This window comes from Phyllobates terribilis, unplaced genomic scaffold (assembly GCF_046119375.1).
Source record: "Phyllobates terribilis strain yellow unplaced genomic scaffold, ASM4611937v1 Scaffold_5__5_contigs__length_657084704, whole genome shotgun sequence".
NCBI lineage: Eukaryota > Metazoa > Chordata > Amphibia > Anura > Dendrobatidae > Phyllobates > Phyllobates terribilis.
Genome location: NW_027362765.1, coordinates 324,845,843 through 324,862,769, shown reverse-complemented (window position 1 = coordinate 324,862,769; position 16,927 = coordinate 324,845,843). Strand labels below are relative to the sequence as shown.

General features: G+C 43.8%; 1 protein-coding gene across 1 annotated transcript in view; it reads left to right on the top strand.

Moving 5' to 3' along the window:
• The window catches only part of LOC141271147 (snaclec purpureotin subunit beta-like), a 135,486-nt gene that overhangs the window by 85,967 nt on the left and 32,592 nt on the right, over positions 1-16,927 (top strand). The window contains exon 4 of the mRNA XM_073681247.1: positions 2,155-2,260. Within this exon, the coding sequence (XP_073537348.1) occupies positions 2,155-2,260 (106 nt within the window). The remainder of the gene's footprint in view (positions 1-2,154; positions 2,261-16,927) is intronic.

Below are 16,927 nucleotides of genomic sequence, written 5' to 3'. Positions count from 1 at the left end.
CCCCTACTCTGGAACTCTTTATCCCAACATATTAGACTCTCACCTACTGTTGAAACATTTAAAAGGAACCTGAACACCCACCTCTTCCGACAAGCCTTCCTTCAGTAACCTTTGCTCCACCATACCACTGCATGACCAGGTCTACTCTCATCTACTGTATCCTATTCCTCCTTCATCCCTTGTAGACTGTGAGCCCTCACAGGCAGGGTCCTCTCTCCTCCAATACCAGTCGCCGTCACGTTTTTGTTCAAGATTATTGTAATTGTTTTTGCTATGTATACCCCTTTTGACATGTAAGGCGCTCTGATAATTAATAATAATAATAATGTGGTCCAGACTCATGGCTACTGAGACTGGATCATGTGAAAGACAGAGTGGTGGTGGTTGCAAACTGACTGAAAGCATTATTTATTTTATCTGCTATCCAACCAATAATCTTTTCACACTGGTCTGGCTTCAAGAGTGGTATTCCGCCGACCCCTAGAAAGTGGGACAGGAAGCTAGGTCGACATGATGTGGGTGCTTGTTGTGCTCCCTCAGCAGGCACAGTTTCATCTTGCCCATGGCCTCGGCCTCTGAGTGCACCATCACCATCAGCATCACTATTACGTCCACTTCCCCGTCCCTTGCCATGCACCTTGCCTATTTTAAATGAAATGTAATATTTGTCACGTTGCCCAAAATGTCTGTATTATTACCGCAGTAATATAGGATCACGACTGATGACCACGGTCTTAGGCAGTGACCTGGGAGTCAGAGATGCTTCCAGGGGTCTTCCTCATGCTGTTCCCATGTCAATACAGCACTGTATGAATGTGTCTGATCAGTTCTCACACACCACAAATGTAAAATGTTAAAATTACATTTACTGGTGAATGTATTTTTCGTAGTTGAAAGCAATGCAAAAGTGCAAAAAAGCATCAAAAACGCTACGTGTGAACAAAGCCCAAGGTGTGGAGGAGCAGGTTTTTTTAGTCATTTATTTTGCCTTGTGTGCAGGTCATTACCCTGGAAAGGATGTTCCTTAATGTTTTTTCCAGTAAAATCCATTTTGGTTTCATTTTTGTATGTTTTATTGTGAGTCCGTAAAAGTGGCGTAATACTCTGACAACCTTGTTCACAGCAGTGACTTCCAGGGGTCTTCCCCATGCTGTTCCCATGTCATTTCAGCACTATTCCCATTGATTTGGGCAATTTTTAGGCCCCCTGCAGACATCCGGGGGGGAAGCACCATAAAAATGCTCGAGTTTCCCATTGACTTACATTGAACTTGTTGCTCGGGTCGAGCACCCGAGCATTACAATTTGCTAGACCCGAGCAATGAGCACCTGAGCATTTTAGTGCCCACTCATCACCATATAGCATATAAATCAAAAGCAATATAGTCTTATATTGTGCAAGTATAGAAACATTTATAAGGGCATCAATTGTATAAGTGACTTTAATGCTAGTTTGCATAGGCCATAACGATAATATAAGTGTTAATTATCCATTTAATGTTCCACCAGCGTGCCGGCTTTTATCCACATTGCACATTTTGTGTGGAGCTTGTTTAGAGAGTATATAATATACAGGTATACTTATGTGATATGCATTTTCAATTATATAAGGGTATGTGCACACGGTCATGAGCCGCTGCGGGTTTGAAGCAGCGTGTTATGCAGCGTCAAACCAGCAGCGTCCAGATGTCAGAGCATAGTGGATGGGATTTCTAGAAATACCATGTCCACTATATGTATCTGGGCACCTGCGGATTTCCTGTGCAAACTGACATGCGGCGCATCTTTCCAGACCGCAGCATGTAAATTTCTCTTGCGGGTCCACATGTATAAAATGCATAAAATGAGGGTGAAAGCTGCGCGGCTATTCCGCAGCGTCATGGTCGCAGGCGGCTCCTGACCGTGGGCACATACCCTAACCCATTTTTGAAGTAGTAGCTTACTAGCTTTCAACTAAGATCTTTCCATTGGAATAAAAAAATCATTTGTGGTTTTTAAAAATTGTTCACAATAAAATTCTTATTTTTTATAGCTTTATGGACACTTAGTTCTCCGTTTTTTTATATTTTTTGAATCGATATGCCTATAGGCTACTTTTGATTTTTTTCTCACAAATACAGAATAAAGGTAGTAAATGATGACTTTTTTTTTTTAGTTTTCGAATTACAGGAATCTTGATGGTAGCAACCTGGATTATGTCAACTGGGGTAGTGGGCAACGTAAATTAATTGGAGAATGGTGTGTTGCCATGAAGACAAACAGTAAGTACAGTAACACATTTTTATTCAGTAAGGTCAAGAAGGTCACTTCAGTTCATAGCGGTTGGTTCTCATGAGGGCAGCCTGATTAATGAGCGACCGCAAGTCCAGCACGCGGCACTCAGGCACTCATTATTCCGGCACTTGAGCTACTGGAAGACCCGGTGGCTGAGAACTCAGGTTACCAGTGTTCACAACTATCGGGTCTCCTGGCAGCTTTGAGGCCTGGAAACCTTATGTGAACCTTGAGGGAGACTTTAAGGTTCCTGCAGTTTCCAGCTGCTGGAACACCTGGAGACTGTGAACTAAGATTACCTTGGGTGTATATTTTACTGTACTTGTTAATAAATAATTAAATAAATGGAAAAAAAAACATGTGGGGTACCTCCTATTTTTAATAAACAGCAAAGAAAAAGCAGACAGCTGGTGTTATTATTCTGGGAAGGGGCCAATATCCATGAAGCTTTCCAGCCAATTAAAAACAGCTCACTGCTGTCTGCGTAGCTTTTACTGGTTATAAAAAGCAGGGGCCCCCAAAAAACTGATGTGGGGGTCCCCTCTTTTTTTAATAACCAGCAAAGATTAAACAGACAGCTGTGCGCTGATCTTAATATGCTGGAAAGGGGCCCCTTCCAGACTAATAACACCAGCCCTCAGCCACCCCAGAAATGGCACATCCATTAGATGCTTGGAATTCTGGCGCTTAGCTCTTCCCGACTGCCCTGGTGCGCTGGCAATCAGGGTAATTGTTTTTGGGGTTGATGTCAGCTTTGTAATGTCAGCTGATATCAAGCTCATAGGTTAGTAATGGACAGGCATCTATCAGTTGCCCCCATTACTAACCCATTAAGGTAAAAAATAATACACACACAGGAAAACTTTTTATTTGAATTAAGACTTCCCCACGTATTCCCTGGTTTACCCATTTCTTAATAAAACAAAACTTCTCCTCAGACCCAAAAACATCCCACTAGGTCCCACATCGTCCACTGATTTCCTTATTGGCGATCCCGTCAATAACATCATCACCCGTGAACCATGACTGCGAGAACGAGACTGCAGAGGTTATTCAAGGTCATTGACGATGACGTTACGCCTGTGAAAAATGACCACGATTAACCTCTGCAGTCTCGCTCTCATGGTCGGGGCTCACAGCAATGATGTGACTGCGAGAATGAGACTACAGAGGCTACTTCAAGTCATTTCTCATGGGCATAATGTCATCCCTCTGTAGGACTCTGTAGGAATTTTTCACTTTTCATAGTCAATTAAATCTCTTTTTTGGCCCATTTTGCCTTAAGAGAACAAGCTGACTAAAAATTCTGCATAAATTGATAAAAGGTGTATTTTTAGGCTGCGCTCTCCTCATTGCACAAATACACATCACCTGATCTGCTTCAATCAATGAGCATTCAAGTTTATACAGCCTGGAGTTGGAAAATCTGCATAGAAATTATGATATGGTCAAAATACTCACTTGCCTAATAATTGTGCACAAAGTGTATGCATGTGTGTGTGCATGTATGTACTCAAAAAAATAAAGGGAACACTTAAACAACAGAAAATAACTCCAAGTAAATCAACCTTCTGTGAAATCAAACTGTCCACTTAGGAAACAACACTGATTGACAATCAATTTCACATACTGTTGTGCAAATGGAATAGACAATAAATGGAAATTATTGGCAATTATCAAGACACCCTCAATAAAGGAGTGGTTCTGCAGGTGGAGACCACAGACCACATCTCAGTTCCAATGTTTTCTGGCTGATGTTTTGGTCACTTTTGAATGTTGGTTGTGCTTTCACATTCGTGGTAGCATGAGATGGACTCTACAACCCATAGAAGTTGCTCAGGTAGTGCAGCTCATCCAAGATGGCACATCAATGTGAGCTGTGGCAAGAAGATTTGCTGTGTCTGTCAGCGTAGTGTCCAGAGGCTGGAGGCGCTACCAGGAGACAGGCCAGTACATCAGGAGACGTAGAAGGGGCCGTAGAAGGGCAACAACCCAGCAGCAGGACCGCTACCCCCGCCTTTGTGCAAGGAGGAACAGGATGAGCACTGCCAGAGCCCTGCAAAATGACCTCCAGCAGGCCACAAATGTGCATGTGTCTACACAAACGGTTAGAAACCGACTCCATGAGGGTGGTATGAGGGCCACACGTCCACAGATGGGGGTTGAGCTCACAGCCCAACACCGTGCAGGACGGTTGGCATTTGTCACAGAACACCAGGATTGGCAAAGTCGTCACTGGCGCCCTGTGCTCTTCAGAGATGAAAGCAGGTTCACACTGAGCACATGTGACAGACGTGACAGAGTCTGGAGATGCCGTTCAGAGCGATCTGCTGCCTGCAACATCCTTCAGCATGACCGGTTTGACAGTGGGTCAGTAATGGTGTGGGGTGGCATTTCTTTGGAGGACCGCCCAGCCCTCCATGTGCACACCAGAGGTAGTCTGACTACCATTAACCCCTTTACCCCCGAGGGTGGTTTGCACGTTAATGACCAGGCCAATTTTTACAATTCTGACCACTGTCACTTTATGAGGTAATTACTCTGGAACTCTTCAACGGATCCCCCTGATTCTGAGATTGTTTTTTCGTGACATATTGTACTTCATGATTGTGGTAAAATTTCTTCGATATCACTTGCGTTTATTTGTGAAAAAAAACGGAAATTTGGCGAAAATTTAGAATATTTTGCAATTTTCAAAATTTGAATTTTTATGCCCTTAAATCAGAGAGATATGTCACACAAAATAGTTAATAAATAACATTTCCCACATGTCTACTTTACATCAGCACAATTTTGGAACCAAAATTTTTTTTTTTTAGGGAGCTATAAGGGTTAAAAGTTGACCAGCGATTTCTCATTTTTCCAACAAAATTTACAAAACCATTTTTTTAGGGACCACATCACATTTGAAGTCACTTTGAGAGGTCTTTATGACAGAAAATACCCAAAAGTGACACCATTCTAAAAACTGCACCCCTCAAGGTGCTCAAAACCACATTCAAGAACTTTATTAACCCTTCAGGTGCTTCACAGGAATTTTTGGAATGTGGAAGAAAAAAATGAACATTTAACTTTTTTCACAAAAATGTTACTTTAGACCCAATTTTTTTTATTTTCGCATGGGTAACAAGAAAAAATGGACCCCAAAATATGTTGTGCAATTTCCCCTGGGCACGCAGATACCCCATATATGGGAAAAAAACACTGTTTGGGCACATGGCAGGGCTCTGAAGGGAAGGAGCGCCGTTTGACTTTTTGATTGTAAAATTTGCTTGAATAATTAGCGGACGCCATGTTGCGTTTGGAGAGCCCCTGATGTGCCTAAACAGTGGAAACCCCCAACAAGTGACCCCATTTTGGAAACTAGACCCCCCCAAGGCACCTATCTAGATGCATAGTGAGAACTTGGAACCCCTAGGTGCTTCACAAATTGATTCGTAAAAATGAAAAAGTATATTTATTTCCACTTTTTCATTTTTATGAATCAATTTGTGAAGCACCTGAGGGTTCCAAGTGCTCACTATGCATCTAGATAGGTGCCTTGGGGGGGTCTAGTTTCCAAAATGGGGTCACTTGTGGGGGAGCTCCAATGTTTAGGCATACAGGGGCTCTCCAAACGCAACATGGTGTCCGCTAACAAATTGAATGAAAAATCGGCAACACCCGGGAAGCCCTGGCAGACGGCGCTGGAGGCCAGAAGAGGAGGTGAGTATTGCGATCACCTCCCCTTGCCTCCGCAATGCTGCGATCGACTTCAATCGCAGCATTGCGGGGGTTAATGTGCCGGGAGCGGTGCGGGACCGCTCCCTGCACATAGTACCGGGTGTCAGCTGTGACAATCAGCTGACACCCGGCGGCGATCGCGCCCGCACAGCCTGTGTGCGCGCGCAATCGCGATGACGTACTAATACAGGTCAGGCTCTTAAAGCCCAGGGCACTGACGCGTATTAGTACGTCTTGGGCTTTAAAGGGGTTAAGTACCGAGATGAGATCCTCAGACCCCTTGTGAGACCATATGCTGGTGCAGTTGGCCCTGGATTCCTCCTAATGCAGGACAATGCCAGACCTCATGTGGCTGGAGTGTGTCAGCAGTTCCTGCAAGATGAAGGCATTGAAGCTATGGACTGGCCCACCCGTTCCCCAGACTGGAATCCGATTGAGCACATCTGGGACATCATGTCTCGTTCCATCCACCAACGTCACGTTGCACCACAGACTGTCCAGGAGTTGGTGGATGCTTTAGTCCAGGTCTGGGAGGAGATCCCACAGGAGAGCATCCGCAGCCTCAGCAGGAGCATGCCCAGGCATTATAGGGAGGTCAAACAGGCATGTGGAGGCCACACACAATACTGAGCCTCATTTTGACTTGTTTTTTTAAGGACATTACATCAAAGTTGGATCAGCCTGTAGTGTGTTTTTCCACTTTAATTTTGGGGGTGACTCCAAACCCAGGCCTCCATTGGTTAATAAATTTGATTTCCATTGATGATTTTTGTGTGATTTTGTTGTCAGCACATTCAACTTTGTACAGAACAAAGTATTCAATGAGAATATTTCATACATTCAGATCTAGGATGTGTTATTTGAGTGTTCCCTTTATTTTTTTGAGCAGTGTATATATATATTCATATACACTGCACAGCATAAATTAGCTCACCCCCTTTTTAAAAGTAATATTTTTTTTTATTAGTAGCAGTTGTAGTAGTAGTAGTAGGCACCATGAATTTAGAAAAATGAATTGCGAAAAAAATCATGGTGCCTATGCTGAACCCAACTGAACCTCTGGGGAATTCTGAAGAGACAAGTTGAGCATCACTCTCCATCCAGCATCTAGGCTCTAAAACAGGTTGTTCTTGAAAAGTGGAAAAAGATAGACGTTGCAATATGTTCATTCCATGCCTAAAAGACTTGTTATTGTCCTTAAAAATCATAGAGGTCATACAAAACGCTAGATGTAGTACTTTTTGTTGTGGGGTATTTTAATTTTCAGCATCAATTAATTTGAGTAAAACTGAAGATTTTGTAAAGAACGTTACCTTACTAACCTTACTCATGTTATGGGTTAAAAAATGTTCAATGAAACTCAGTCTTGTAAAAATATTCTTGTGTCCAGTGAGATATTGATATATTGTATATATAGGTGCATCTCACTAAATTAGGATATTATCAAAAACGTAATTTATTTCAGTTCTTCAATACAAAAAGTGAAACTCATATATAATATAGAGTTATTACAAACAGAGTGATCTATTTCAAGTGTTTATTTCTGTTAATGTTGATGATTATGGCTTACAGTCAATGAAAACACAAAAGTTATTATCTCAGTAAATTACAGTACTTTATAACAACAGCTTGAAAAATGGTTTTAAAATCCAAAATGTTGCCCTACTGAATTCTATGTCCGGTAAATGCACTCAATACTTGGTCCGGGCTCCTTTTGCATCAATTACTGCATCAATGCAGCATGGCACGGAGGCGATCAGCCTGTGGCACTGCTGAGGTGTTATGGAAGTCGAGGTTGCTTTGATAGCAGCCTTCAGCTCATCTGCATTGTTGGGTTGGTGTCTCTCATCTTCCACTTGACAATAAAGGTCAGGCGAGTTTGCTGGCCAACCAAGCACAGTGCTACTGTTGGAGAATGTAATTTCCATCTCCAAAAAGCTTGTCGGCAGAGGAAAGCATGAAGTGCTCTAAAATTTCCTTGTAGATGGCTGCGCTGACTTTGGTCTTGATAAAACACAGTGGACCTAGACCAGCAGATGACATGGCTCCCCAAGCAATCACTGATTGTGGAAACTTCACACTAGACCTCAAGCAGCTTGGATTTTGTGCCTCTCCACTGTTCCTCCAGACTCTGGGACCTTGATTTCCAAAAGAAAATTCTGGACTTCTGGACATCTGTCAAGTCAGCTGTCTTCCCTATGATTGTGGAGCCTACTGAAACAGACTAAGGGACCTTTTTAAACGCTTAGGAAGCCTTTGCAGGTGTTTTTTGTTCATTATTCTAATATACTGAGATAATGACTTTTGTGTTTTCATTGGCTGTAAGCCATAATCATCAACATTAACTGAAATAAACACTTGAAATAGATCACTCTGTTTGTAATGACTCTATATAATATACGAGTTTCACTTTTTGTATTGAAAAACTGAAATAAGTTAACTTTTTGATGATACTCTAATTTAGTGAGATGCACCTGTGTATACATATATATGTTTATATATATATAATTTCATGACTATAAAAATTGTACATTCACACTGAAGGCATCAAAACTATGAATTAACACATGTGGAATAATATACTTAACAAAAAAGTGTTAAACAACTGAAAATATGTCTTATATTCTAGGCTCTTCAAAGTAGCCACCTTTTGCTTTGATGAGTGCTTTGCACACTCTTGGCATTCTCTTGATGAGCTTCAAGAGGTAGTCACCGGAAATGGTTTTCACTTCACACGTGTGCTCTGTCAGGTTTAATAAGTGGGATTTCTTGCCTTATAAATGGGGTTGGGACCATCAGTTGTGTTGTGCAGAAGTCTGGTGGATACACAGCTTATAGTCCAACTGAATAGAGTGTTAGAATTTGTATTATGGCAAGAAAAAAGCAGCTAAGTAAAGAAAAACGAGTGCCCATCATTCCTTTAAGAAATGAAGGTCAGTCAGTGCGAAAAATTGGGAAAACTTTGAAAGTGTCCCCAAGTGCAGTTGCAAAAACCATCAAGCGCTGCAAAGAAACTGGCTCACATGAGGACCGCCCCAGGAAAGGACGGCCAAGAGTCACCTCTGCTTCTGAGGATAAGTTTATCCGAGTCACCAGCCTCAGAAATTGCAGGTTAACAGCAGCTCAGATTAGAGACCAGGTCAATGCCACACAGAGTTCTAGCAGCAGACATCTCTACGACAACTGTTAAGAGGAGACTTTGTGCAGCAGGCCTTCATGGTAAAATAGCTGCTAGGAAAACACTGCTAAGGACAGGCAACAAGCAAAAGAGACGTGTTGGGCTAAAGAACACAAGTGGAAATCGGCGCTTTGGTCTGATGAGTCCAAATTTGAGATCTTTGGTTCCAACCACCGTGTATTTGTGCGACGCAGAAAAGGTGAATGGATGGACTCTACATGCCTGCTTCCCACCGTGAAGCATGGAGGAGGTGTGATGGTGTGGGGGTGATTTGCTGGTGACACTGTTGGGGATTAATTCAAAATTGAAGGCATACTGAACCAGCATGGCTACCGCAGCATCTTGCAGCGGCATGCTATTCCATCCGGTTTGCGTTTAGTTGGACCATCATTTATTTTTCAACAGGACAATGACCCCAAACACACCTCCAGGCTGTGTAAGGGCTATTTGACCAAGAAGGAGAGTGATGGGGTGCTACGCCAGATGACCTGGCCTCCACAGTCACCAGACCTGAACCCAATTGAGATGGTTTGAGGTGAGCTGGACCGCAGAGTGAAGGCAAAAGGCCCAACAAGTGCTAAGCATCTCTGGGAACTCCTTCAAGATTGTTGGAAGACCATTTCCGGTGACTACCTCTTGAAGCTCATCAAGAGAATGCCAAGAGTGTGCAAAGCAGTCATCAAAGCAAAAGGTGGCTACTTTGAATAACCTAGAATATAAGACATATTTTCAGTTGTTTCACACTTTTTTGTTAAGTATATAATTCCACATGTGTTAATTCATAGTTTTGATGCCTTCAGTGAGAATGTACAATTTTCATAGTCATGAAAATACAGAAAAATCTTTAACTGAGAAGGTGTGTCCAAACTTTTGGTCTGTACTGTATATATATATATATATATATATATATATATATATATATATATACACTACCGTTCAAAAGTTTGCTGGTATTTAGAAATTTCATTATTTTTGAATGAAAAGCACATTTTTTTTCAATGAAGCTAACATTAAATGAATCAGAAATACACTCTATACATTGTTAATGTGGTAAATGACTATTCTAGCTGCAAAAGTCTTGTTTTTATTGCAATAGCTAAATAGGTGTATAGAGGCCCATTTCCAACAACCACCACTCCAGTGTTTTAATGGTACATTGTGTTTGCTAATGTAGCACCCCGAGGACTCGGCTGCTACAGGGGTATTGCACCTCGAACCAGAGGTGTGGTATTCCACTCCCGGGTAAGGATGGAGTGTGGGACTGAGCTCAGATAGCTGCATGCACTACACTCATCCCATTTCCAGGGGACAGAACTACGGTACTCCCACCAGTTAGATGTGCAGGTACGACAGCGTCTGTCCCTGGCTGGAGTGGGAGGGGGGGGAGGAACATCCCAGTAGTGTAGGGGCAGATAGGGGAGGGGCTCTGGGCATAGAGGTAGGAGCCCATTGGGTGCTAGTCACCTGGGCTCACACATAGAGGGAGTATATATGGTGGGCACCATCTTGAGACAGAGAGAGAGTCAGGGAGTGTGTTCTGAGGGAGAGTTCAGCCAAGAGGGCTGACAGGGAGCTGTGGCTCCGGCTGGTCCCAGCTCCAGGGCCAGGCCTGAAGCAGAGAGAAGGAGGAAGAAAGGCCCAGAGACACAAGGAGAGAGGGAACCCTGAGATCCCAGAAGTAAACCAGAAGGGTGAAGAGTTGGCAGAAAAGGGTACCGGATCCCAAACTGGCAGAGGCAAAATATCCTTAGCCAGGAACCGGAGGTCGTGGTCAAGCTTTGGCACGACCCTCACCACATCCACCAGGAAGGCATACCACGAATAGGGTCAGGAAAGCCAGGAAAGGTTTTGCCACCAAGAGGCCCGAGGGAGCCGGACAAAGGTGGGTCCCTGGTGGGGACGGCCAGTAGGAAGAAAGAGAGAGGGGAGCTCAGGACCACGCTCTGGAACTGCCCGGGAGTTGACCGAGTCCCGCACCTGGTGGACGCAGCACGGCCCGGGTGGTCACCCTTGGCCGAAGTGACCGGAGCAACACCTGTGAGTAAAAACCCTGAAATTGCATCACACGTCTCTGAGCTTCCTTGCCGCACCATCACTACCACCATCATTTACGTCTACTGCCCTGAGGCCATACCCCTCCCGTTGGGGGTTATACCATCTACGCTGCACAACCATATCACCGGCCTCAGCGGACTGTCCTGCAGCGGCAGCTCCATAGCTGCATTCAACGGGTGGCGTAGTCGTCCAACATCTACCGTTCAAAACACTGCCGTCCAGCTTGACTCCCTGGGCACGGACCGGGTCATCGCCACGAGACTACTACTCCCATCGGATCCGGCTCCGGGTAAGCCCCCGTGCGCGCGATGCCGCGCGATGAAGGCCCAGGGGCGCGTCACTAACTGTGTAATGGATGTTTAGAAAACCCTAGAAAACCCTTGCACAAGTAGGTTAGCCCAGCTGAAAACGGTTTGGCTGATTTGAGAAGCTATAAAATTGACCTTCCTTTGAGCTAGTTGAGAATCTGGAGCATTATATTTGTTTATTCTATGAAACTCTCAAAATGGCCAGAAAAAGAGAACTTTCATGTGAAACTCGACAGTCTATTCTTGTTCTTAGAAATGAAGGCTATTCCATGCGAGAAATTGCCAAGAAACTGAAGATTTCCTACAACGGTGTGTACTACTCCCTTCAGAGGAGAGCGCAAACAGGTTCTAACCAGAGTAGAAAGAGAAGTGGGAGGCCCCGCTGCACAACTGAGCAACAAGACAAGTACATTAGAGTCTCTAGTTTGAGAAATCAACGCCTCACAGCTCCTCAACTGGCAGCTTCATTAAATTCGTCACCGAGGGGGAATATAGGGGACTCGGTACCCGGGCCTTTTACCTTGTTTAGGAGGTCACGGCAGTCGGCTCCCGGGACCGTACTCTGGGTCTCTCTTTTAAAAGGTGTTTTAGTGTACAGTTTGTCTCGTGACGCCACCTGTGGTTTCCGGTAATGGTTACCGGCGCTGCTGCAGACCTCCGGGGGTGATGGGATGGCAGCTGGGATGTTTCTGCTCCCCACAGGTGGAGCCGGCCCCCGGGGCAGTTTAGGTGCAGATGGTGGTGATGCTGGGGCTTGTAGTGCAGGAGAGATGGCGCAGCAGGAGTAACTGACAGAGACAGGGGATTCACTTCAGTACCTTTACTGGTGCGGATGTCAGGTACGGTCCTGGGTACTCGGTAGGAAGGGTGCACTTCAGGACTTCTCCCCAGTGAGCGGGTATAAAGCCTCCTGGTCCATGTCTCCCTCTCTCTAAGCTCCTGGCCAGCCTGCAACTGGGCCTAGCTTCTGTGTCGTGCTGTTCCTACACCTGTCGCTTGGTAGTAGAACCTTTTTCTGGCAACCACTATCCCTGGATGCCGGGGCCTTCGTGGTTCCTAGTCCTGTTAAGGGTTTAGCTTCAGGTCGACCAGGGACTTGTAGTCCTCCTGGTATGCCGGTGATCCCTACTGGGTATAAAGGACCCTGTAGGCGCGGACCCGGTGTCCGGTTTGTGTCTTGGGGTGAGCCTATGGTGCTCCTCTGCCCCCTCAACTCCACTCTCCTCTCCTTTTTGCCTTCGGCCACACTCGGGGCCCTCAATACAGCAGCAGACATGCTGCGTCTTCACTGCTCTCAGTGGCAGCACACTCTAAACTAAACTGAACTGCCTGGCTCCACCCTCCATATATATATCCCTAACAGGGCTCCCTCTGGTGGTATGAGGTGGAAACTTGGAGGTGTTTGTTTGTAATGAGGGCCTCTTGTGGAGAAGTCCGTCCATGCACCCTTTTGGGTCCTGTGGTACCCGTGAACAGCAGGGTGCCACATAAATAGTACACGCAAAACGCCAGTGTCAATGTCTACAGTGAAGAGGCGACTCCGGGATGCTGGCCTTCAGGGCAAAGTGGCAAAGAAAAAGCCTTATCAGAGACTGACTAATAAAAGGAAAAGATTAATATGGGCAAAAGAACACAGACATTGGACAGAGGAAGATTGGAAAATAGTTTTATGGACGGACGAATCAAAGTTTGAGGTGTTTGGATCACACAGAAGAACATTTGTGAGACGCAGAACAACTGAAAAGATGCTGGAAGAGTGCTTGATGCCATCTGTCAAGCATGGTGGAGGTAATGTGATGGGCTGGGGTTGCTTTGGTGCTGGTAAAGTAGGAGATTTGTACAAGGTAAATGGGGTTTTGAATAAGGAAGGCTATCACTCCATTTTGCAATGCAATGCATTGCTATACCCTGTGGACAGCGCTTGATTGGAGCCAATTTCATCCTACAACAGGACAATGACCCAAACCACACCTCCAAATTATGCATGAACTATTTAGGGAAGAAGCAGGCAGCTGGTATTGTATCTGCAATGGAGTGGCCAGCGCAGTCACCAAATCTCAACCCCATTGAGCTGTTGTGGGAGCAGCTTGACCGTATGGTGCGCAAAAAGTGCCCATCAAGCCAATCCAACTTGTGGGAGGGGCTTCAGGAAGCATGGGGTGAAATTTCTCAAGATTACCTCAGCAAATTAACAGCTAGAATGCCACAGGTCTGCAATGCTGTAATTGCTGCAAAGGGAGCATTCTTTGACGAAAGCAAAGTTTGAAGGAAAAAATTATTCTTTCCAATAAAAATCATTATTTCTAACCTTGTCAATGTCTGGACTATATTTTCTAATCATTTTGCAACTCATTTGATAAATAAAAGTATGAGTTTTCATGGAAAACACAAAACTTTCTGGGTGACCCCAAACTTTTGAACGGTAGTGTATATATATATAATCACATACAGACACACACTTTTTTACTTTCTTTTTTTTTGCAGCAAGAAAAACTAGACTTTTCTTTGAATTACTGTTTATTTACTTATATATTCTTTTTTATGTTGAATTTTACTCAAATTTTCAAAATAGATATTATCTTGACATTGTGGTAGATCGGCTCACTCAGCTGCACATGGAGGTATACACAGGAACACTGTTGCTTTAAATTTGTCAGTGGTTTATTAAAGCACGGCATAAACCACTGTAAAGTCCATCAAAACAACCAGGCCTTTCTTAGCATAACGGGTAAGCAAAAGAAAAATAGCACAGTCCTGAGGCCCACCCGCACAGAGTTAGCAAAACACATACGGTTCAGGTTAGCACAACCACAAGCTCCTTTCTCTGTTTCTCTGGAACTAGCCTCTCCAGATACACTGAACACGGAATGCCCCAGCAGGCCATCTATTTAAACCCCAGACCACCCCTGGGGTGGAGATATGGAGAACAACCTCCCATTTTATAAGGCAAAATAAATAACCAAAAATAAAAATGCTCCTCCACACCTTGGGTTATGTTCACACCTAGTGTTTTTGATGCGTTTTTGCACTTTTGCATTGCTTTCAATGGTGAAAAATACATTCACCAGTAAATGTAGTTTTAACATTTTGCTACCTTATCTGGCCATGTGGTGTGTGAGACATGATGAGACATATCCAGAATGAGCACTCATTTCCAGCTGATAATACCATCTATCACTTTCCCTATTTTAAAACCAGCTAACAGCGTTATCAATAAGGAATATAATTTTTTTTTCAGCACGGAGTATAATACAATAATCCCTGACTAGATGCCTGTAAAACGCTATCCCTACTGCTATAGGTCACCCGTACACGAATCTCAAATAAGAGAGGTAATATAGTACAACAGAAAATAGAATTTAACTGGCTCCAAAGAGGTTTTTTTGGTACGTTGCACCACCAAACTGTAAAGGAACGCAAGCAACCTGGTCTGCTTTCATCAACTTCTACTTACAAATCACCATTAAAACGAGTGCATTGAAAAAATCTATGAAATTATGCACTGTGGAAGATGTATGTGACCAGAATCTGACCACTCATTTCCAGCTGAAGATACCTAGCTCCTGTCCCTATTCTAAAAGCAGCCAACAGCGGTATCAATAGGGAATAGATTTTTTTTCCTTGCAGCAGCAAGAGTGTAAGGCAATAATCCCTGTCTGGATGCGTGTAATACACTATCCACAGTGCAATAGCTCACCCATACACGAATTTCAGGTAAGAGTTAATATTGGAGAATATAGAATCGATTTGAATTGACCTTCCCATTATTTAGGAGTGGGTATCCTATACTGTTATGGCGTATTCAGCAAGTTCAAGGGCTGCCAAAAATTAAGACGCAGTCAAATATCAATTGTACAAGTTTGGACACACCTTCTCATTTAAAGATTTTTCTGTATTTTCATAACTATGAAAATTGTACATTCACACTGAAGGCATCAAAACTATGAATTAACACATGTGGAATTATATACTTAACAAAAAAAGTGTGAAACAACTGAAAATATGTCTTATATTCTAGGTTCTTTAAAGTAGCCACCTTTTGCTTTGATGACTGCTTTGCACACTCTTGGCATTCTCTTGATGAGCTTCAAGAGGTAGTCACCGGAAATGGTCTTCCAACAATCTTGATGGAGTTCCCAGAGATGCTGAGCACTTGTTGGCCCTTTTGCCTTCACTCTGCGGTCCAGCTCACCCCAAACCATCTCGATTGGGTTCAGGTCTGGTGACTGTGGAGACCAGGTCATCTGGCGTAGCACCCCATCACTCTCCCTCTTGGTCAAATAGCCCTTACACAGCCTGGAGGTGTGTTTGGGGTCATTGTCCTGTTGAAAAATAAATGATGGTCCAACTAAATGCAAACCTGTTGGAATAGTATGCCACTGGAAGATGGTGTGGTAGCCATGCTGGTTCAGTATGCCTTCAATTTTGAATAAATCCCCAACAGTGTCACCAGCAAAGCACCCCCACACCATCACACCTCCTCCTCCATGCTTCACGGTGGGAACCAGACATGTAGAGTCCATCCGTTCACCTTTTCTGCGTCGCACAAAGACACGGTGGTTGGAACCAAAGATCTCAAATTTGGACTCATCAGACCAAAGCACAGATTTCCACTGGTTTAATGTCCATTCCTTGTGTTCTTTAGCCCAAACAAGTCTCTTCTGCATGTTTCCTGTCCTTAGCAGTGGTTTCCTAGCAGCTATTTTACCATGAAGGCCTGCTGCACAATGTCTACTCTTAACAGTTCTTGTAGAGATGTGTCTGCTGCTAGAACTCTGTGTGGCATTGACATGGTCTCTAATCTGATCTGCTGTTAACCTGCGATTTCTGAGGCTGGTGACACGGATAAACTTATCCTCAGAAGCAGAGGTGACTCTTGGTCTTCCTTTCCTGGGGTGGTCCTCATGTGAGCAAGTTTCTTTGTAGCGCTTGATGGTTTTTGCAACTGCACTTGGGGACACTTTCAAAGTTTTCCCAATTTTTCGGACTGACTGACCTTAATTTCTTAAAGTAATGATGGCCACTTGTTTTTCTTTACTTAGCTGCTTTTTTCTTACCATAATACAAATTCTAACAATCTATTCAGTATGACTATCAGCTATGTATCCACCAGACTTCTGCACAACACAACTGATGGTCCCAACCCCATTTATAAGACAAGAAATCCCACTTATTAAACCTGACAGGGAACACCTGTGAAGTGAAAACCATTTCCGGTGACTACCTCTTGAAGCTCATGAAGAGAATGCCAAGAGTGTGCAAAGCACTCATCAAAGCAAAAGATGGCTACTTTGAAGAACCTAGAATATAAGATATATTTTCAGTTGTTTCACACTTTTTGTTAAGAATATAATTCCACATGTGTTAATTCATAGTCTTGATGCCTTCAG